The sequence below is a fragment of the Nicotiana sylvestris genome, chromosome 9 (assembly GCF_000393655.2).
Source record: "Nicotiana sylvestris chromosome 9, ASM39365v2, whole genome shotgun sequence".
Classification (NCBI taxonomy): domain Eukaryota; kingdom Viridiplantae; phylum Streptophyta; class Magnoliopsida; order Solanales; family Solanaceae; genus Nicotiana; species Nicotiana sylvestris.
In genome coordinates, this window is record NC_091065.1 from 178,588,415 (window position 1) to 178,606,099 (window position 17,685).

General features: G+C 38.4%; 1 protein-coding gene across 3 annotated transcripts; it reads left to right on the forward strand.

Moving 5' to 3' along the window:
* Nucleotides 1-866: 866 nt before the first annotated feature.
* LOC104213714 (tyrosyl-DNA phosphodiesterase 1) lies at nt 867-16,595 on the forward strand. 3 transcript variants are annotated; one of them, XM_070155894.1, is made up of 16 exons: nt 867-1,140; nt 2,345-2,530; nt 3,071-3,337; nt 3,465-3,629; nt 4,902-4,962; nt 5,339-5,415; nt 5,502-5,759; nt 6,162-6,251; nt 6,970-7,104; nt 7,252-7,401; nt 7,775-7,878; nt 15,147-15,200; nt 15,303-15,393; nt 15,818-15,895; nt 15,985-16,123; nt 16,209-16,595. In XM_070155894.1, the coding sequence occupies exons 1-16, from the start codon at nt 1,117-1,119 to the stop codon at nt 16,304-16,306; spliced, it is 1,977 nt and encodes a 658-aa protein (XP_070011995.1). In that variant the 5' UTR covers nt 867-1,116; the 3' UTR covers nt 16,307-16,595. The 3 variants fall into 3 exon arrangements, with proteins under 3 accessions (XP_070011995.1, XP_070011996.1, XP_070011997.1); XM_070155895.1 differs by lacking the exon at nt 3,465-3,629; XM_070155896.1 differs by lacking the exon at nt 2,345-2,530 and having other exon boundaries at nt 882-1,140.
* Nucleotides 16,596-17,685: the final 1,090 nt, after the last annotated feature.

The following is a 17,685-nucleotide window of genomic DNA, read 5'->3' on the forward strand; positions in this document are numbered from 1 at the left end:
CGATCTGAATCTGACTCAAAATAAATCTACTGCTCACATATATGCAGAGGCGGACCCATGATTTGACGGTCGCCGGGCCACTATGATATTCAATACAAATTTATCATTGCTCAGAAATTTTTTGTACGAGGACTTATGCATATATTTAACTATTTCTTGAAGACATTTGCAAGTACACATGGAGTTTTTGCTGAAGTTTTGGGGTGCTGGTGACCCCTTAACCCATAGTGTGCATCCGCCTCTACATATACATCGACATGTGACACATAATCATCATACATATAAAGAGTGTGTGTATATATACACACATATACATATACTTTCAAATATTAAAGGTTACACTACTAGTCCCTAAATTATTGATAGATTTTTATTTTGATACTTATAATATCTAGTTAAGTACATTAACCTCAATCAATTGACAGGTACATTTTTTATCCTTGTGCTTTTAAATCTTAAAAAGTTTAACGAAGTGTGGGCTCTATCCCGATCAAGCAACCAAAGGATGATGACCAAGAACCGTACGATGTCTATTAAAGAGCGAGAGAGACTTGCTAAACGATTGTCAACCAGCTCCAAAAGTTACAAAACTTAATAATTATTAAACGATATAATTGTAGTTTAAATTTATATTGTTACCTCATATTTGAGGGCAATATAGGTAAAGTAGACTTTTAGTCACAACCGAAGGAAATGGAAATGATTTTTATCAAGGCTAAATACATATGCAGTTCCTTAAACTTTTCTCAGTTTTACATTTAGATACCTAAACTAAAAGTTGTAAATAATAATAACTTATTATAATAGATCAAATAATTGTGCTATAGTATATAGTATAATTTAAATCATGACGAGAAGTATTCAAAGGCAGAACACCAAAAATGAAACCAAAAGAGAGAGAGAGAACTCAAAAAGTAACGTAAAATAATCAGAAAAAAACAGTACTGTACATGCTTCTTGCCCTCGTTTGCAATTGTATTTTCAGTAGGGGAAGCTGGCGGCACCGAACGGTAAAAAACCAACTGCTACATCGCTGCCACCCCAAAAATCTTCCTTACTGCATTTCCACAAACCCCAAAATAATTTCTTGACCTTTCTTTAACACCTTACAATTCAATGTCCACCTCTTGTCAGGTTCAGGTAATTTCTCTATTAAACAATTCATTCCAAAAATTCCATTTCATTTTAGTAGTACTAAATAATTTGTTTGCTTTAACAAAAAAATTTAAATTTGTCTAAAGCTAGTGATTCTCTAAATTACAATTATGCTACAATCCAGAATAAACATTCCTCAACTAAGTTGGTGTCATATATATTAGGGGTTTAAGTTTTGTACACAGACAATGTAAAGATTTTTTGCACTATCAGTGGATTTTGACCTTTGATAATCGGTTAGTTATTAGTTATTGTATTTACCAGCTTAACAACTACTGTTTGACGAAAGATTTACCTGTAATTAACTTAAAGTGACCGACTTGAACTTACTTTTAGAGCTTCACTCTTCCATCTTAAGCTGTTCTTTTCTGCACTCCCCTAGTAGCATTCGTCCTTCTGAACATTGGAACAGTAACGCGGAAAACCCCCAACTACCAACTCCTCCCGAAATTGTGTTATTGGAGCCGAGCCAGGGTTGGCCGTTAGTGGACACCTACCACTTTTCACCGGTTAGGGAGGCCCTTAAAGTGACACTGATAGTGTATAAAATCTTTACACGGACACAATGGCGGAGCTACATAGCTCCTAGGGGTGTCTACTAACACCCCTTTTGCAGAAAAATACACTGTTTAAATAGGTAAAAAATATTTTTTATGTATGTATACTATGTATTGAACCTATTGACTTCTTTGTGTATTTACTTCTTTAAATTTTGAAATTCTGGCTCCACTACTGTACTTACAGTGCATAAAACTTAAACTCTGTATATTAGTAGCATGGCTTTATTTTATTTTAGGTTATGTTTGGTGTGAGGAGAATGAGAGCGGAAAATATTTTTTGGAAAAAAATATTTATTAAAGATTGAGAATACTATTAGCAAACTGGATGGTGTTCAATGAGAGTTTTAAGTATTAAAGATTGTAATAATGTCTAATTGTTGGTTAAAGCAGTGATATATAGTTAAGAGTTGAGATTATTGTGAAGGAAAAGATACTTCTGCCCAAAAGTGAGGAAAGATATTTCCATCTTTTGGTGGAAACTTTTATCACTGGAAAATATTTTATGGCATCCAAACACCAGGAAATGACTTATTTTCCTTGAGAACATTTTCCTTCATACCAAACACAACCTTAGTTTTTTGTATTTTTCTAGTTCTCACATTGATTTTGTTTTATGTTTGGTTCCAAAGGTTGGATTTTTGGTGCCTCTAAGTGATAATTTGGAAGAGGATGAGAAAAGTTCCATACCTAAGATTCCACTTCTAGAAGGGTTTAATTGGGTGGGCCGCGATTGCATTCCAGTTACTGATAAACGGCTGAGCCGCAAGCATCTTACTGTCACTGCCACCTCCACTGGCTCCACTGATGTCCTCGTGGTACTTTTCTAACTAATTTTCCTTCACGTCCATATTCAAATACTATTCATGTATTTTTTCATTTATCAATCAATCAATCAACAATGCCTCAATCTCAAAGTAGTTAGGTCGGATATGTCCATTAACTCTATTCAGGTTGAATTCAATATTTGGATGATTCATCATAGTTAATACATACATACATTTATGTGTGTGTACACAAACACACAGGAGTGTGTGTTGCTCTTGTGTTTATTATGAATTACCTGTTTGTAACTTGTGGATACTAGGATTCTTGATAATATCTTGTTTGAGTCTGCAGTTGCAATGGTGAATGTGCTGCTAAGTTTCCTAGGATTGTATACAGAGTGATTCGGTGGGTTGGTGGCAGTTTTTTAAAGTCGTGACGCCTAAATTCATGTATACATTGCTTAAATGCATGAGTTCTATTCACAGTGTGATTGCTTTTCAAATTATTAATGTAAAAGTACGTAAGTTTCTTACTTTTTAATTTGCTATTGAAGTCTTTTCTTTGGACTAAACATGGAGAATGGATTGTAGGAAGGAACGAATCCCGTTGTTATAAGATTAAAGGGTGAGAGAAAGAAGCTTTTGTCTGGAGAGAGGTGGAAAATTGAAAGTGGTGATGTCATAGAGTTGATACCGGGCCATTACCTATTTAAGTATGTTAGCACAGTTCCTAAGGATGAAACTTCAACAATCAACAAACAAAAAAGGCCTTTCAGTGAAGAAAGTATTACCGACAAAGGTCAGATGCATGGTAAGAAGAAAGCTCGAGAAGTCTGTCAAGAGGAAGCTTCAGAAAAGGTATGGGTTTCTTTCTTTCCTCATTTTGTCTCTGAGTAGGCAGAGTTCACTAGTACGTGTCGGAAAAAATATTTATGAAGAAAGTTTCAATTAATTTTACTTGTTAAAGCATGTCTTTCGTATCCAGAATATGCTGCACAACAATGGCCAAGAAACAGAAAGCTCTGTTGAGGCCATACGCCAGTTTAGGGTTCCGAAGCATAAGTTACCGCTCACATTCAAATTAATGAGAGTGCGTGAGCTTCCAGCATGGGCAAATACCGAGGCCGTTTCTATTAATGATGTTATTCAGGTAGAGTTATGCATTATGGTTGTTGTGTGATTGGTTCTGTTTGCATGAGATGTTGGTCCTTGGGTGCATTAGTGTTCACGAATTAGTAAAGGGGTGAAAACAGATGCGATATCAAGTTCGCCTCTGAATTGCCTGAACTGATGTTTCTAGGTTCTTTCCTTTTTGAGTCCGAGTCTATGTATTTATTAATTCTTTTCTACAAACAAAGTTTATAATATATATATATGGCAGTGAAGACTTTGGAGCGATGTTGTTTAACAAGTTCCAAGTGCTCACTGTGTACAAGTGTCCTACATTTGCGACCTGTTAGAATGTCCCATATTGGTCGAGGGAATAGGTTGTCTCCTTATATGGTTTTTGACAATCCTCACCTCATGAGCTAGCTTTAAGATTGAGTTGGGCCTCCATGTTATATTTTCCACGCTCCAGCTGTCCAGTCGAAAACGTGCAGAAGTGTTAGAATGTCCCATGTTGGTTGAGGGAATGGGCGTTGATGTCTTCTTTTATGGTATTAGACAATACTCATCTCATGATCTAGCTTTTCGGGTTGATTTAGGCCCAAGGTGGTCTATTTTCTTTACACTACCAATATGATAACTTATATTCGGGATAAGGTATGCGTGGCTCCTATTGATGACAAGATGCGGGAAGCGAGGCTCAGATGGTTCGGGCATGTTCAGAGGAGAAGCCCAGATGCTCCGATAAGGAGGTGTGAACGACTGGTTGTGGAGGGCACGAGAAGAGGTAGAGGGCGGCTTAAGAAGTATTGGGGGGAGGTGATTAGGCGGGATATGGCGAGGCTTCAGATTTTCGAGGACATGACACTTGATAGGAACATGTGGAGGTCGAGTATTAGGGTTGTATGTAGGTTAGGAGGTAGTTGAGTCTTGCCTTATGTCATAACTTTGTGAGACTAGTTTGGTAGGGATACTATTTCGCTTTTGCTTTCTATCTTTCTTCTTGATTTCATGTTGTTCATATTTTTCATATTATTTCTGTGGTGTTACTGATATTGTCTCCTTTTGTCTTTTTGTCTTCTTGAGCCGAGGGTCTTTCGGAAACAGCCTCTCTACTCCTTCGGGGTAGGGGTAAGGTCTGCGTACACACTACCGTCCCCAGACTCCACTAGTGGGATTTCACTAGGTCGTTTTTGTTGTTGTTGTTGTTGTACCAATATGATAACTGATGAACCCTTTATGTGAGCCTGTAACTGTTGGATAATGTCTATGTTTTGTGTTGGTGGCTTGACTTTCATTCTGTATTTCATCGCAGGGGAATGTGCTTGTAGCTATCCTTTCGAATTACATGGTGGATATGGATTGGCTACTTTCTGGTATGTTCTGTCAATTTTTTGCCTTTTCGTTTGTTTTCTTGTTTCTTGTCTTGTCCCATTGTCTGTTTCTCCTTTTATTTACGCGTTTTGACGTTGGGTTGTTAGATGAAGTGGTTTCCTAGCATACTAATTCTGTCCAAGTTTACAGCTATTGCTGATGAAACTCTCCAGTCTTTTTCCCTTTCAAACTTTTCTGTTGTGAATTTCACTTGTTTACATTACCACAAAGTTCACTTGCATGCAGTCTTATAAATGTCTCATTAAATGTATTTATGTGTGCTTATTTGTGGTTGCCATTGATTGTTAAATACTCTGTATAAGTTTATTTGCTTTATGAAGTATGTTAATCTTTTTCTCCCGGTCCTTTCTAATGCAGCATGTCCAGCTCTTAAACGGATTCCCAATGTTCTCATCATTCATGGAGAAGGTGATGGTGTCATGGAGCACATGAAGGTTAAAATTTTAAGTTATGAGAATCTGATGTCGTTGGAGCTTCTCTTAGATGAAATTTTTGACTTCATTATCGTTTTCCTTTACAGAGAAGCAAGCCCGCAAATTGGATTCTGCACAAACCTTCTTTACCAATTGCATATGGAACACATCATTCAAAAGCCATGATTCTTGTGTATCCAACAGGAGTTAGAGTTATTGTGCATACTGCAAACTTGATCTATGTTGATTGGAATAACAAAAGCCAGGGATTATGGATGCAAGATTTCCCATGGAAGGATCAAAACAATTTGGGCAAGGATGGGGGATTTGAAAATGATTTGGTTGATTATCTAAGTGCGTTAAAGGTACAGATGAATTCAAACCCTGATGAAGAATTACTTTCCATTGCATCGAACAACTTTTAATCTTTATTTGTAGTCTCCCCTGCTTTTAGTCCTTTTGGTTTCTTAAACTTGATGGCCTATTTATATATGCAGAAGTACACTTTTTTTTTTGGCAATAAAGAAATTAAGTGTTTCATTCTATGTGGAAAGCTATGACTTTATGTATCTGTTAATGCTGCATAACATGCTATTTCAGAGGGAACTCTACCTTGTTATGCAATAAATCAGGACCAAGAAGCTTCACACTTTCCTGGTGTCTGCATTCTGATGAGATTTAGTTTTTTCCATACTTTTTAACTCACCCTCTTCTGTCGGAGTATTTCCTTTTTCCTTGACGTTGTTTAATTCTGTTAAAATTTGCAGTGGCCAGAATTTACTGCTAACATACCAGCCTTTGGAAGCTGCAAGATCAATTCCTTGTTCTTCAAAAGATTTGATTACAGTAGTGCAGCGGTATTTGCTCGTTTCTTTAATGGAACTTTATCTCCTTTCTGCTCATACTTCATGTGCTGATTCTGTATTCAGATGCTGTGGTGCCTGAGGTTTTACCGACCCCCAGGGCATAAATATTCATTTCTTTACTGTCAGCTCTCTTCTCATTTACAGCTCATAGGCAGCCTCACCACTAAAAAGGAGAAAAAGAAGAAAGAAAAGCAAAATAGAGCTGACAAACATGAAGGGGAACCTTGGAACAACGGTAAAGTTGTCTCCGTGTGACCTATAGGTCACGGGTTCTAGCCGTGGAAGCAGCCGCTAATGCTTGTATTAGGGTAGGCTGTCTACATCACCCCCTTGGGGTGCGGCCCTTCCTCGGATCCTGTGTGAATGCGGGATGCTTTGTCACTGGGCTGCCCTTTAAAGCTGACAAACATGGCACTTCATATTCACATTTTGAAGCTAGCGTGTCATTGTTTGGTGAAAAAGTTTGCTTTAACATGTGTGAAAATAGGAAAGGAAGGCCTTTGTAACTGGGTGCTATGTTCTCTTTCACTAGTTATCGTAGTGGCTGATTCTCCGTTTAAGATTCTTGTTTCCATGTCGTGGCGGAGGTGACAAGAAGTGTAAATCGTTGCTTGGCATTCTTAAGAAGGTGGCTGGGAAACTGTTTGTTGTACCATTTAAGGTGCAATGTGATAACGTGACCTTGAAGTCGTCGTTTCTTCAATTCCAGGTTAGGCTAATTGCATCTGTGCCTGGATATCATTCAGGTCCTAGTTTGAAGAAGTGGGGTCATATCAAGTTACGTACTATTCTTCAGGAATGTACTTTTAGCAAAGAATTTCAGAAATCTCCTCTTATTTACCAGGTATTTGTATTTGCATTCCATTCAGCTCCAATGATTCTTTCATCAGATGTTTATTTCTATATTGCACCTGCATTATCAAATACAAAATCTCTTTCTGCATTCTACTCTTTCATACAATTTATGTGATTCATCTATTGCCTCCTGCAGTTCTCCTCCCTAGGTTCTTTGGATGAGAAATGGATGGCGGAGCTCGCCTCTTCAATGTCGGCTGGAGTTTCAGAAGATAAAAAACCTCTGGGCATTGGGGAGCCGTTGATAGTATGGCCCAGTGTCGAAGATGTTAGATGTTCTTTGGAGGTAATATTGAACAAGTCTTCTTGTTAGACTATTACTGGCATCACTAACTTGACTATGGATGTCAAACATAAGTTATATGGTCCCTTTAATTCTTTTGGTGTCCTCATATCTTGAGATTTTTGACCTGTTTATATAGAGGAAAATGCACAGCCTATTGGTGGGACTTAAAACCATACTTATAAACTTGTCTTTATTATTCAGTTGAAATTTGCAATAGATGTGATTGAAATACCTGACAAGTTAAACCGGAGTTTATAGTGCATGCCTCCATTTGCTTGCTATTTTAGATACTTACTGAGTTTCAGAGGTGAGACCTAACTCCTCCTTTCATTTATGTATCATGAATTTTAGTGCATCTTGCTTCATCGTGTAGGGATACGCAGCTGGAAATGCCGTTCCAAGCCCATTAAAGAATGTGGAGAAACAATTTCTGAAGAAGTATTGGGCTAGATGGAAGGCTAGCCACACTGGTCGTTGGTATAATGTCCTTACAAAGTTTTGAATTTTCTAAATACAAGTTTCAATACAATATTCTAGAATCCCTTTGAAGCCCGTGCATTTCTCTATTAAATTCCTAAACCTATGGATGCATCCTTCAAAGCTTCGACCTCTATAATTTTGCTGAGTAATCACTTGGGTCTCAGAGTGAGAGAAAATCAGGCATAGCCTTGTTAAGTAATTGCATACTTGAATTATCACATGAGTTCTCTTCTTTTTTCTTTTTAATGACCTGGCCTAAGGTTTCGGGCTTGCCAAACATCTTATACTAGTCATTTTAAGAGCATGTAATTGACTGAAGCTGTCATTACTACATCGGAGAGCTCCTTGAGACCGTTTAGTGGAGCCAAAATGGGAAATATTTTCAACCTAAAAACATTGTCAAAACTGTTTTTGCTCATTTCCGTTTGTTGGGCCTGTATTAATGTAAATTTCACGTCAAAATTTACTAGTTAAAATAAATCTGATCTGGTACTACCAATTGAACCTGTTCTTGTTCTACGTTATAGATTAAATGAATGTCTTTTCTTGGTTGTATTATGAAAAAAAAAAAGTAAAATCATGATGATGAGAGATGACTGGGATTGGTGGGAGAAAAGTGGTGGCAGTGGTGAAAGAGCGTTTATAGTTGTGGATGTTCTCTTGTGGTGGTGTGAGAATGCACGGGAGAAAAATCTATCTTACTACTCTCTAACCCTTTAATAATTTCTCTCTCTATTTACCCGAGCTCTCAGGCACACTCCCCGAGGAGCCTGAGAAAAAAGAATCTTGAGTATCCATAAACACCATTAGCACGGATATTCAATTCCGACCGACCCTCTGAAAACAGCTCCGACAAACAACACCGCACGCGCGGCTCTTTCCGGCGAGGCAAAATCCACGCGCCGGCGCGTGAGCTCAATCCCGGCCAATTTTCAAAATTTTCGATTTGGACAGAACACTCGCTGGGAAATTCCGAGTACATCCATACATTTAGTTCTGAATTCCGACAACTTTTATTTTTTCCGGTGGCGGGGAACCCTTCTCTGTTCAGAAATTTTGGGTTCTGTTTTTCTTTGCCAAGCTCTATAGCTCATTGTGATAACTTCTAAACAACTCCTAAAATTCCAGAACCTGTGCAGCTGATTTGTACAATATGGGAGACAACAGGATATATTTCAACGCAGGATTCAAATCTTTTGATATCACCAGATGGAACTCCAACAAAGACACTTGGTTTGAATGGGTGGAGAGAAGCCGCAACATGATGAGAAGATCATCCATGGGTAGAAAGGCAATGGAATGGATATGCTTTACACTTAAAGAAGCGTCGACAGATCAAAATAATCTAGTGAAGAGATGGAAGTACAAGGAGCAATTGACAGAACATTTCTGCACTAGGAAATTTAACACCCATGGAAGATATATGAGTATTCTGTCACTGAAGGGAGAAGGGAGGTCAGTGATTATAATCCCAGAGTTAACTTTGAATTCTGGTTGGAAAGACATAGCAGCTAAGATAGAGAGATTCATATATCAGACCATCAAGTTGAATCCCATAGTACCACCTAGAAACACTGTGGACAATTTCCCTTATGCCCAAGCAGTTAAGGAGAGTAAATGGCAATCCAATACGCTTCGAGAGGCAAGGGTCAGCACGAGCAATGGCGGTATCTCTGTTCTGGACCCTATTGGAGGAGAGGACACAGGCCTACTAAAAAGATGCATTATCGGGTCTTTTGGGGAAGAAATCAATGAGAGACCCACTTTAGCAGACATAAGGCGATGAGCTAGTGCGTCATGGAACAAAGCATACGGAGTAAACATTTATGAAATGACAGGAAACATGTTTCTTTTTGAATTTCCAAACAGATTCATGGCAGAGCAGGTTGTGCAAGGAGAATGGAGATGGAAAAAATTCAAGCTTCATCTGGATTGGTGGAATCATACTGCCGGTTGCATTCCAAACTCACAAATTGAGGAAACATGCTGGATTAGAGCCATGGGGATTCCTGTACATCTATGGTCACAAAAGATCTTCAAAGAAATAGGAGATCTCTGTGGGGGTTGGCTAGCCACAGAAGAAGAAACTGATCTCAAAAACCATCTCAAGTGGGCAAGAATCAAAATTGCTGGTGATGACAGGAAGACTCCCAATGAGGTGGGGATTGTAAGAGACGGTACCAAATTTTTCATCCCAATCTGGGCTGAAAGAAAGACACGGTATGAGCTAAACAATGGTAAAGGAAAGGCAAGTGGTCAATTTACACAAGGTTCAACTTCGATGAATCAAAACAGTAGAGAGTCAAAAGTCAAGCTGAAATACTATGACCCCGATATGGCTGCACAAGTCATTTTTAATGACCTCTCGTGTAAGTTCACTGATACTGGGCTGAAGCCCTATATCGAGGAAATGGGAGGACCTTCTCACGCGGGGGCAAAAGAGTCATCTCCAGGGGAGCAAAACCTTAATGTGAATCGTGAAAGTATGCAAAAGGAAACAATTTCCAGTTGTAGTCAGCCAGAAGGTGGAGTAGATTTAGCAAGATTGAAACAGAAGGAAGGGGAGCAAAGCACAAACTTAAAGATGGGGAATGATCACGTGGGATGTACTTTGGAACATCTAAAGCAATGTAGCCCTATTCAAGAGTGGGAAATTGAGGAGGTGAACCCTTTAGCAGTTCAGCAGTACAATCCATTATTGGATAAAGACATGGATGCAACAATATGGGTCCATCAAAATATGATCAAATTGGGGAAAATGTTTGGAGTAGATTTCCAAGGACATGAAGAAGAAGCACTGGAATTGTTAATGCAAATTGACAGCTGCAGACAGGTTAGAAGGGTGGAGACAGAGTTGGAGGTGAAGAAACAAAGATTCAAAGGATCACTGGAATTAAAAGGTTTGACTTCTTTCGATGTCAAATTCAAGAGTGACGGGAAAAGGAGTAGGGGAAGAGATCTATCAATTATTTCTATATGAGGATCAAAGTAATTTCCTGGAATGTAAGGGGTCTAAATGATAAGAAGAAAAGGGAGATAATAAAAAGTCAAGTGCAGAATTGGAGGGCAGACATTATTTGCATGCAAGAAACAAAAGTCGAGGGGGATATCGAGGAAATAGTCAAGCAAACATGGGGTGGTAGATGGGTTAGGTATGCAAGTTTAGAAGCTAGCGGCACGAGAGGGGGAATTTTGATGTTATGGGATTGCAGAGTATGGAAAGGGGAGGTGTTACAGATTGGTGCATACACTTTGACATGCAAGTTTGACGCGCTTCTACAGAATTTTCAATGCCACATAACAGGAGTGTATGCTCCAAATTGTAGAATAGAAAGGAAAAAAGTATGGAATGAAATTGGTGCAGTGAGGGGATTGATGGAAGGTCCTTGGGCGGTTTGTGGCGATTTTAACGTTACAAGGTACTCTTCTGAAAAACGGGAATGCTCAAGGAGGTCCAGAGCGATGGTAGAGTTTTCGGATTTTATAGAAGATATGGAGCTGATAGATCTTCGACTTGAAGGAGGAAACTATACTTGGTTCAAAGGGGACAATCACACAGCGGCTTCAAGAATTGATAGATTTCTCATTTCAGATGAATGGGATGTAAGACTCAGAAACATCAAGCAAACTATCCAACAAAGGCTGATTTCGGACCATTCACCTGTGGCTCTAGAATGCGGTGTGTGGGAACAAGCTAAATCATACTTCAAGTTTGAAAATTGGTGGCTGAATGTGGAAGGTTTTGAGGACAGAATTAGAGAGTGGTGGAGATCTTTTGAATTCTCAGGAAGACCTGATTACATTTTAGCTTGCAAGTTAAAAGCTCTCAAGGGCAAGCTAAAAGGATGGTGCAGAAGTTACGAAGGCAATCTGGGACTGCAGAAATCAAAATTGCTAAGTCAACTAGCAGATTTTGAGACAACGCAACAACTAAGAGCGTTGACAGAGGAGGAATCAGTCAGGAAAGCAGCTACTCTAATGGAGATTGAGGTGCAACTCAAGAATGAAGAATTTGCATGGAGACAAAAATCAAGAGCTTTGTGGCTCAAAGAAGGGGATAGGAATACAAAATTTTTCCATCGGACTGCAAATGCACGCAAGAGAAACAACAACATTGACCAAATAATGATTCGACATGAAGTAATCGAGGATCCAGAAAGAATAGAGAACGAGATTATTGAATTCTACAAGGAGCTATACACAGAACCTGAACAGTGGAGACCAACAGTCAATTTCGAAAATACTCCAAGCATTTCTGAATCGGAAAGGGAGTCTCTACAGAGTAACTTTGAGGAACAAGAAGTGCTGAGCAGCTTGAAAATGTGTGCAAGTGACAAGGCTCCAGGTCCAGATGGATACACAATGGGTTTTTTCAGAAAGGGTTGGGACATTCTGAAGGAAGATATCATGGCGGCTTTTAACAACTTCCATTCACAGGAGATGTTTGAGAAAAGCTTCAATGCAACATATATAGCATTGATTCCAAAGAAGACAGGTGCGAAAGAATTGAGAGACTTCAGACCGATCAGTCTGATAGGGAGCTTCTACAAACTGCTCTCAAAAGTCTTAACTGAAAGACTTAAGAGGGTGGTTGGGAAACTTGTTGATGCTCAACAAATGGCGTTCATCAAAGGAAGACAAATAATTGATGCAGTGATGATTGCCAATGAAGCTGTGGATTCAAGAATAAAAAAGAAAGAACCTGGAATCTTATGCAAATTGGATATCGAGAAGGCCTATGATCATGTGAACTGGAGCTTCCTACTAAGAATGTTAGAACAAATGGGTTTTGGGCAAAAATGGATTAGATGGATGAAATTTTGCATATCTACTGTGAAATTCTCCATTCTTATAAATGGAAGTCCTAAAGGTTATTTTTACTCACACAGAGGTCTCAGACAAGGTGATCCTCTATCTCCCTTTTTATTCATCATAGCCATGGAAGGATTGAACAACATGATCAAAACGGCTAAAGTCAGTGGATGGGTTAAAGGTTTTGAGGTAAACAGGAGTGGGGCTAACAATCTAGAGATCACACATCTCCAATATGCTGATGATACTCTAGTCTTCTGTGATGCTGAAAAAGACCAACTTAGATTCTTAAGGATCATTTTGGTTTTATTTGAAGGAGTATCAGGATTACACATTAACTGGAGAAAGAGCAATATTTTTCCCATTAATGAAGTAAACAACATGGGGCAACTGACTCAGATATTGGGAGGAGAAGTTGGGTCCCTACCAACTGTTTACCTTGGTATGCCTCTTGGTGCAAGATCCAAATCAAAAGAAATCTGGAATTCAGTCATAGAAAAGTGTGAGAAGAAGTTGTCAAGATGGAAATCGCAGTACCTATCATTGGGGGGAAGGCTAGTTCTAATCAACTCAGTATTAGACTCTCTACCTACTTACATGATGTCTTTGTTCCCAATTCCATCAGGCATTTTACAGAGATTGGACAAACTCCGAAGAACATTCCTCTGGCAAGGCAATAAGGAGAAAAAGGTCTTCCATTTAGTCAATTGGAAGACAACAACAATGGATAAAAAACAAGGTGGATTAGGGATAAGGAATTTGAAGAATCAAAGCAAGGCTCTTAGAATTAAATGGTTATGGAAGTACTCTAAAGAACCCCAATCTTTATGGGCCAAAGTGATCAAAGCCAAGTATGGTGAAGAAAACAACTGGGTGTCAAAAAAAGTCAGTACATCATATGGAGTAAGTGTGTGGAAATCAATCAGAGAACTTTGGCCAATAATGAAGAATCACTCCTCCATAAGAGTGAACAACGGAAGGAACACATCATTTTGGAATGATAACTGGCTAGGAATGGGAAGCTTAAAGGAAAGATACCCAGATATGTTCGGTTTAGCACAAAACCAGCATAAGACAGTCGCTGATATGAGGAGTTGTCAAGGATGGGAAATAGCTCTAAGAAGACAGCTGAATGACTGGGAGATAACAAGATTAACTGACCTCTACAAAGAGCTGGAAGCATTTACAGGACTACAGGAAGGTTTGGATTCAATATGGTGGAAGAGGTACAACAAAGGGATTTACCGAGTGAAGGATGCATATAAGATTTTGAATCATGATAATCAACAGGTAGACACATGGCCTTGGAAACATATATGGAAAACAAAGATTCCATACAAGGTAGCATGCTTTACTTGGCTACTAACAAAGGAGGCGGTTTTAACCCAGGATAATCTCATAAAAAGGGAATTTCTCTGTGTTCAAGATGTTTTCTGTGTGGGGAAAATGCAGAAACGGTCAACCATCTGTTCCTACACTGCAAGGTTACAAACCAACTATGGAAAATCTTTATTAGTCTTAGGGGTATATCATGGTCAATGCCATACAGGATTAAAGATGTCATCTATAGCTGGGAAGAAGCTGGAGCTGAAGCAACAAGTAGAGATAGATGGAGGACTGTTCCGGCATGTATTTGGTGGACAGTCTGGAGGGAAAGGAATACTAGATGTTTTGAAGATAGAAGCAATTCACTGCAGAAGATCAAACTCAATTGTATTCTTCTATTTTGTTTTTGGTGCAAACAGATGTACACAGAAGATACATTGACAATCATAGACATACTAGGATCCTGCTAGGTCTCAAATTAGAATATCTATAAATTCTCTCTATGTAAATTTGGTTTTCAGTGCAACCTATGTACTGATTTTTATAATATATACAATAGTTACCAATTCAAAAAAAAAATCTATCTTTTTTTATTAACAATGATACAATGAGCCCTATATATAATACATATTCTACTCCTACTACATATGGGACTAGGACATATTCTACTCCTACTACATATGAGACTAGGACATATTCTACTCCTACTAAATATAGGACTAGGACTATTTATACATAACTATTTAATAGGTGGCAATGAAAGCAGTCGCACTAGCATAACCTTTTGTAACCTTGTCTCTACTTTTACGTACTTCGGCTGTATGCGTTGCGAAATAAATTGCCAGGGGACTATTATAAACTCATACAATATATCTTGTAAAATTATGTGGTAGTTGTCCAATGTTTGAGTAACATAACAACGCACGGACGAGGATCATTGCGAAGCTGCTGTAGGATCAATGGTTCTAGTGGAAATGCTGATGTACTTGCATAAAATTCCAAAAAATCTGTTTACGTCTATTCCAGTACCAAGTACATTAACAGAATGAATAGGCAGGATTTTGGCTCTTGCTTTCATTGATTTTCTGGAGAAAGGACACTTACCTTTTGTTCTTCTAATGCTTCAGTCGTGCAATGCCTCATATCAAGACGTTTCTACGCTACAATGGTCAATCATTAGCGTATGACTCCTGAACTCTGCTTGGAGATTTGATTTCTCCAGTAGCCTTCAATGTTACATGATTGCTTTTGTTAATGTTCGTTTTCTTTCTCTGATAAAACAGGTGGTTATTGCTTACTTCGTCAAATCTCAGCAAAGCTGCCTGGGGAAGTCTTCAGAAAAATAATTCTCAGTTGATGATTCGTTCCTACGAGGTATTTTTCTCTCTCTGAGAGGCTATAAGCATTCAAGAGACGAACTGAAATAGATATCGATGATACGTAATTAGTAAAAAGTTCCAAACTTGCACCTGAACTATCGACTATTGCTTACTTTTGTCTACCGTTATACTTTGCCAATATGAATGCACTTTCCATTAAGAACCACTTTTGCCCTTTTTTTATCGATGGCCCTCCTCATGTGCATTTTAATCAGTCCTAGCGCTATAAACCACTGCAATGTATGTGGACACGTGGAGAAATTCCCCCTTTACGCATTTCCCCTAAAGTTGAATCATATCTTTTTTTTGGTGATAGTTTTCATGGATTAATATTGATATCTTGTTTATCCTTTAATTTCATCTTGAGTTGAGGTTGCAAAAATGACTCTGTGATTGTAACTTATTGCTGCCCTTGACAGCTAGGCGTGCTCTTTTTGTCATCTTCTGTTAAACGTGGCTGTGGATTTTCTTGTACAGATAATGGTTATCCATCAGAGGTACAACTATAATCTAGGTTTTTCGTGTTATATTTATGCTTTATTAGCTTGATATGTATCGTCCGGCTTTTGATTCTTTGAATTTACAGGACGAAACTAGTATGCACGAAGGGAAAAGAATAAAGCTGGTAACTCTGGCTTGGAAAGGAAAGGAAAACGATGATTCTGCCGAAGTAATAAAGTTGCCTGTGCCTTACGAGCTTCCTCCAAAACCATATTATCCTGAAGGTCTTAGCTCTGCTTTTCTATTAGAATCCCATTATATGCTGCTCCGCTACAACATCAAGCTCACCACATTTTTTGTTAAATGCAGATATCCCTTGGTCATGGGATCGTCATTATACCAAGAAAGACGTGTATGGCCAAGTTTGGCCAAGACAAGTGAAGCTATACACCAACCAAGACTCATGATATTCTCGATGATGGGATTATTGTGTTAGGTGATAAGTTTAATGATTTAATTATCAATTGACACTAGATTAGAGTCCTTGCTTTTTCTGTATATATTCTGCGATACGAATCTTTTAGAATGTTGGTAGCACCATTATGAGCTGATTTTCTGTAGACAGTTGATGAGCTCTTCGTCGGTTGACACTCAATTAGAGTCCTTGCTTCTGTATATATTATTAGGCATGAATCTTTAGAATGTGAGTGCCATTTATCAGCAAGTTTTCCATATACAGCTGATGTGTTTTCCCCACCCTGCCTTGTTCTTTTTGTTCTAGGCTTCTAGCTATTACTCCCATGTTTTCTTATCCTTGAAATTACCTAGGAATGCAACCTATCTTCTCCAATGCAATCATATTTTGAGAACTGCTTTTGTTATTTGCATCTTTTAAGGTGAGTCCCTGAGCCTTTGCTCAGCTGATTTGAGCCTTTACTCAGCTGATTTAAGCTGGACTCGAATATAAGAAAGTTTAAGTTCTATACTCTGAGGGGTCGTTTGGTTGGAAAACAAGTTATCCCATGATTAGTTATCCCGGGATTAGTTATACTACGATTTTATCCCAACCAAACGTGAGATAAACTCATCTTAAATTTAATCGCGGGATTAATTATCCCTTATCACTCGTACCAAACGAGCCATGTAGGTATAAAAAATGTTTACACAATTTGGTCACTTATAAGTTAAATACATGTAAGTTTCTGAGCATTAATTATAGATGAAAAGTCATTGACAGTGTAAAAAATCTTAAACTATGTTATAATTCAAGCTCATGGCACGTATTATTCATATTGGCCTAACTCCTAACAAACCTCACGGATTTATCTCTCGAGTTAATCCATCATTGAGTGCAAAAGGACACATACCAATTATTATGTGAACTTGTGCTTTATCTTGTATATGGTTTCACTCTTCCTCCTTTTTCGATGTGAGATTTATCTAAGGTGTGTATGCACCAATTTTTCAGAAGCTTGTTAATTTAGAAGCCTGCCGATTCGCCTTTTTGACCGGTCTTCATCAACCGAGTAAAGTGCACAAATAGTCAATTTTGGGACCGTTGTTTATGCCATAGATGCCGTGTATAAAAATTTGCAAGCCACTTTAGCATCAACTTCATGCATACGCGACTGAAGTTGCAAAAGTAAATTATAATGTAGGATCAAAGAAGTTGGAGAAGCCAGGGATCTACTTGAACACTGTTCAAAGTCAAAGAAAAAAGCGATCAACTAAAAGAGAAGTTGATAGAAAAACTAAACAGGAGAGAGATCAACTGAAAGGGAGGTTGGAAGAAGATGAAAAACAAAGGATTTATTACTTTGTTATCTGTGACGGTAGAGTTGTCTCC

Coding starts and splice junctions, on each gene's coding strand:
- LOC104213714 (XM_070155894.1), top strand. CDS start 1,117: ATGTCCACCTCTTGTCAGGTTCAG. Junction 4,963..5,338: donor TATGGATTGGCTACTTTCTG/GTATGTTCTGTC, acceptor TTTCTAATGCAG/CATGTCCAGCTCTTAAACGG. Junction 5,416..5,501: donor GTGTCATGGAGCACATGAAG/GTTAAAATTTTA, acceptor TTTCCTTTACAG/AGAAGCAAGCCCGCAAATTG.